Source organism: Bison bison, unplaced genomic scaffold, assembly GCF_000754665.1.
Source record: "Bison bison bison isolate TAMUID 2011002044 unplaced genomic scaffold, Bison_UMD1.0 scf7180017864270, whole genome shotgun sequence".
Taxonomy (NCBI): domain Eukaryota; kingdom Metazoa; phylum Chordata; class Mammalia; order Artiodactyla; family Bovidae; genus Bison; species Bison bison.
Window position 1 is genome coordinate 1,754,374 of NW_011494842.1, and position 4,861 is coordinate 1,759,234.

Below are 4,861 nucleotides of genomic sequence, written 5' to 3' on the forward strand. Positions count from 1 at the left end.
ATTTCTCTTTCAACTCTTTTTATTTCTTTAGAATTCTCTACCTGAAACTTCTGGGCGCTGTGGGAACTACTCACAGAGCTATCATTTCCATCCCGTTTAGTTCACATTGCACAGAAGAAATAATCTTGGTTTCCCTGGGTAAATCTAGGTTGTTTTTTTCTGTCAAATGGACCCGATGGTAAAACCGCGTGGTCCTCAGTGATTAGTTTAGTAGCCGCGGACTCTCTGCCGATAATCCACACCCCTGCACGTGAGCACACACGATCCGCAAAGTATCCAGGAGCCAAATCCAGTTGCCAGACCTCTCCTCAGAGCTGTGCATGTGCCAGGCGGTACCCTCTGTCCCTGGTGCTGCGTGTCCAGGGAGGTCTGTGTACAGTTCACCGTGGAGCTTTCTGAGTACCTGTGGGGGAGGCATCCATTAAAATTCAGCATCACTAGGTCTCACCTTGTGTTTTAGAAACTCAGTCCTGTCCTCTCTAAAGACCCAATTTGTCGTTCAGTTGCCAAGTCATGTCCAACTCTTCACGACCCCATGGACTGCAGCCTGCCAGGCTTCCCTGTTCCTCACTGTCTCCTGGCGTTTGTCCAAGTTCATGTCCATTGAAGACCAGTTTACCCATCCACTAAATTGACAGCAGAGGATGAGATGGCTGGATGGCATCACCCACTCGATGGACATGAGTTTGAGCAAGCTCTGGAGTTGGTGATGGACAGGGAGGCCTGGCGGAGAAGGCAATGGCACCCCACTCCAGCACTCTTGCCTGGAAAATCCCATGGACGGAGGAGCCTGGTGGGCTGCAGTCCATGGGGCCGCTAAGAGTCAGACACGACTGAGCGACTTCACTTGCACTTTTCACTTTTCATGCATTGGAGAAGGAAATGGCAACCCACTCCAGTGTTTTGTCTGGAGAATCCCAGGGACAGGGGAGCCTGGTGGGCTGCCGTCTATGGGGTCACACAGAGTCGGACACGACTAAAGTGACTTAGCAGCAGCAGCAGCAGGGAGGCCTGGCGTGCTGCAGTCCATGAGGTCACAGAGTCGGACACGACTGAGTCAAGGAACTGAACTGAACTGGGCTGGACTGGACTGTAATGCAGCATAAACACCACTGGGTGGCGCTGTGCTTCCCTCACGTCGGTGGCTTGTTTCCCTTCTGGGTCTCAGCCTGCTGGCGTTTAGCACCGTATAAAGCAGACAGATCAAAGCACACTGACTGTAAATCATGTTAAAGATGTTTATATGGCCTTTAGAGTTTGTGTAGCACTGTAGAGAGCTGTTCCATATGGGTTACAGACATCATAACCGTTTGGTCTTGATCTGTGGACTCTACTGAAAACAGACAAGGACTTCACTGATTTCACTTGCCACCTAGGAAATCTTTCCTCGTGTATCTGAGGGTTGGCATGTGCGTGGGCGAAGATTTTTTTTTCTTAATGTTAAATCTGATATAGGAGTAATAATTTGTTTATTAGTTATGAGTCCTTTGGGGTATCTCCCTTTGTGGCTTAAATTTGTCAACGGTGTTTGTGATCTAGAAAAGAAGCAGTATCTTCTTGTCAAGAACAGATGGGTGCCTTTCAAGTCCTGGTTAAATCATTAAAATCATGGATAAAAGAAACCACAGAAAGAGTTCCCGTTGTGCAGCCTTCTTTTGGTGCAGAAGATTTGCAGAAATCTTTGGAAGAAACCAAGGTGAATCACTGTCTGTGTTTGATACCAAGTTCTCGTTTGCTGGTGTCAGGAATGGCAGGTTTCCTTTTCATAGGAATAGGAATGGGAACGGAGGCTTCCTATTCATGTTAGATCTTCACGAATATACAGTGTATTTTGGTGAAACTTGTAAATCATGACATGAGTTTAACTGAACCTTTTAAAGGACACAGACTTGCAGTGAATTTGCTTTTTTAGAGAGACGTATAAGTGAGTTGCTAAGTGGTCCAAGTTGCTTTCGCCCCTATGTCTCTTAGTTTCAGTTATTTTTTATACTATTTCTCATCATGTTAATAAGAGATGCTTTTCTTCAGTTCTGCATTTTGCCCTAGTTTGAACATAATCACTCAAACCGGTATCTGAAGATAGAAGTTATTGTCGTCTGACTCAGGTCTAAAACTTAGGACCAGTTATGGCAAGATTTCTACTCCAAATTTGTGGAGTCGTGTATTTTTTAAAATTCACTGAAGTTTTTACATTATTGTTTTTTGCTTTTGAGTGATATTTATCTCGTGCCCTTCTATGATTTCACTATTTTTACTTTTTTTGTGATAGCTTTAGATATGTATAATTTGAGTGGATATGCATGAGTATTTTGATTATTCATCATTTATATGCTTTATGTAAAAATACAGGTATTTCTACTTTGAATCTTATTATTTAACATATGCACGTTTATTGTTTTTCTTTTCTCCTTATATTTATTCCAACTGTTTATGTTTGAAGCTCACCATGTAGTCTAATTTTTCTCTTTAAAATTTTGTTGAGTTGCTTGAATCTCCTTTGTTATGTACTATTTAAAGTTAAAAAATGTATGTTACGTGTGCTGATTCCAGAGCTGGAAGAAAATAATAGGATGAGTTTTAGATATTAAAAAATTCATTGAAATTTTGATAATTAAAAATCGCTGTTAAGTAGAATTCTAAATTTACATTTTTAAGAACACTTTCTAGTACCTTTCTTCTTGTAGCTTGGCTGTCGCCTAGTACAGTCTGCAGACTTACAGTTGACAGTTACTTTGGAACTCACGGCAGCTGGGGCCGGCCCAGCTTCCACTGTGGCTGGGAGCAGAATTCAGGATGGTGCCAACCCCAGTCCTCACTAGCAACAGTGTTAACAGTCACCTGGGCTGTTGGAACGAATAGAGATGCTGTTCTTCTCTTGCATCCACTCTCCCATAAGTCAGAAGCCACAATCGTCACTGTTTTAAGATATGTTTAAGATCCTGAATTATAATGTGTAACTTGGAAAAGATTACTAAGACTGAAAAATAATGTATTTTTATATCTCAAGAAATTACAAGAGAAGTGGAGCTTAAAAACACCAGAGATTCAGAAAGTCAGCGACAGTGGGAACTCACTATGTAACTTGATCAGCGCTGTCACCACCCCCGCGAAGGCCATAGCAGCAGTTAAGTCAGGTATGTGCGCTGTTTACATTTGTGGCAAAACCCCTAAGAATTGGGTCCACCCGTGTTTATTTCATGTGTTTATGTTATTTCTTTTAATTAATGCATAAAATAACCTCAGAAATACAAAGGGAAAGTGACAAGAAATATGATGTGTCTAAACACACTAAATGCTGCCACAGAAAAGTCTCTGTACTGTTCAAATTTCAGATCTCTTGGGTTTTACTACGATTTAAAATGTAGCCAAATTCATCTGTAAGAAGAAGGAGCATTACATTGGGAAAGGGTAAAGATTAGATTCCAGTTTGTTTGTTTTTACCTTCATTGATGGAAATGTAGCAATTCTATTTGAAACATTTGATAAAGAAATGCATCTGGTCTCCTGGGAAAAAAGGAAGTAAGGGGAGGAAACAGGTTTGCTTTTTTTTTTTTGTCAAGTGGACCTCTCAATTTATTCCATCTGCTTTATTCTTTTATTCCCAAAGAAAACAGTCCTGTCTTAGGTTAGCCAGCATGTCTGAATCACAGTCTTGTCATGCTTCTCAACAGAAGGGGAGAGTCATATAAAAAGGGTTCTAAAATTTAAGTTGTAGATAGGGTTTTAAGTGCAAAACATTTATATTGTTGTCACTATCAGGTTTGAAATAATCCAAGAGTAGACTGCAGGCAGATCTCGCATCTTTATCCTGAGAGTTTCTGAGGGTCCTCTGTGGTTTATCTGCTCTTTCCACCCCCGACTGTCCCCATTGTGAGGCTGGCGTTCAGCTGGGCCTCTCCCCACACTGTTCATTCTGCTCTATTAATCCCATTTCAGGCAATACTCACAGTGTATGTGTGTGATGATCGCTTCTTTCTCTCCTAATCAGATTTCCTGAAATGTCAAGGTTTTGGTTTTTTTTTTTTAAAGGGAAGGAATTCTGTGGTGTTTTATATTAGTTCTCCATGTCCTCTTTGTATTTGTAATAAGCAAAAAACATTTCTTTTCCCCTGCTCTTTAAAAACTCCCAAGCATGGTGGGAATTAATCTTGAGTATCCACAGGGCATTTTCACTTCCATTTGAAATTCCGTGGTGTGTGATTTTTGTTTTACGGGGATAACACTTAGATTAAGATTCAGATATGTAAGTGTTTTTGTTCAGGTTTGTTCTTGTGTGTTTAGTTGGGGGAAATGTGTTTTGGAGAGAGAGCCAAGGCGTACTCATATGAGAAAGTCTTAATTGATTTTTTAAAAAATATTTTGATTATAAAAAGATACCGATGCTAGATGTTTATAGAATTAAAGAGAAGTAATTACTACCACTCACCGAGCCGTTCCTATTTCTAGGCAGTAGGGTGCCTGTCTTTAATTCCCACTGGGCTTTCGTGAGCCAGGTCTTCCTCTCCCCAGCAGCAGGGAGGGCTGGCTGCATCTGTGCAGACTCACAGGGTCATCAGTGGGCTGGTTGAAGCTCAGGTGAGACGGACACCAGGGCCCAGGGCCCCAGCTCCTATGCCTCCTCTCCCTGTGCTGATTCAGTGTGGTTTCTTTTACTTCTGACTTTTCCTTCATGTCTTTTTACATTATTCCACCTCCAGTAACCCCCGAAAAGACTGTCACTGCAGCAGACAGTTTCAGTTCCTTACATTGAGGTGGATGTTCTTCTGTCCGTCAGGCATTTATGCTTCAAGCAACACACACTGTAACCAGCTTCTGTGCTTCGGTGACTGTATCATTAAAATAACTTCAGCATTAAAGCAAT

General features: G+C 41.6%; 1 protein-coding gene across 7 annotated transcripts in view; it reads left to right on the plus strand.

Annotated features, from left to right (window-relative positions):
• DST (dystonin) overlaps positions 1 to 4,861 on the plus strand; it is a 387,754-nt gene that overhangs the window by 293,980 nt on the left and 88,913 nt on the right. For all 7 annotated transcript variants that reach the window (XM_010848528.1, XM_010848529.1, XM_010848533.1 and 4 more), the window contains 2 exons: positions 1,540 to 1,696; positions 3,008 to 3,134. In XM_010848528.1, the coding sequence (XP_010846830.1) occupies positions 1,540 to 1,696; positions 3,008 to 3,134 (284 nt within the window). The remainder of the gene's footprint in view (positions 1 to 1,539; positions 1,697 to 3,007; positions 3,135 to 4,861) is intronic.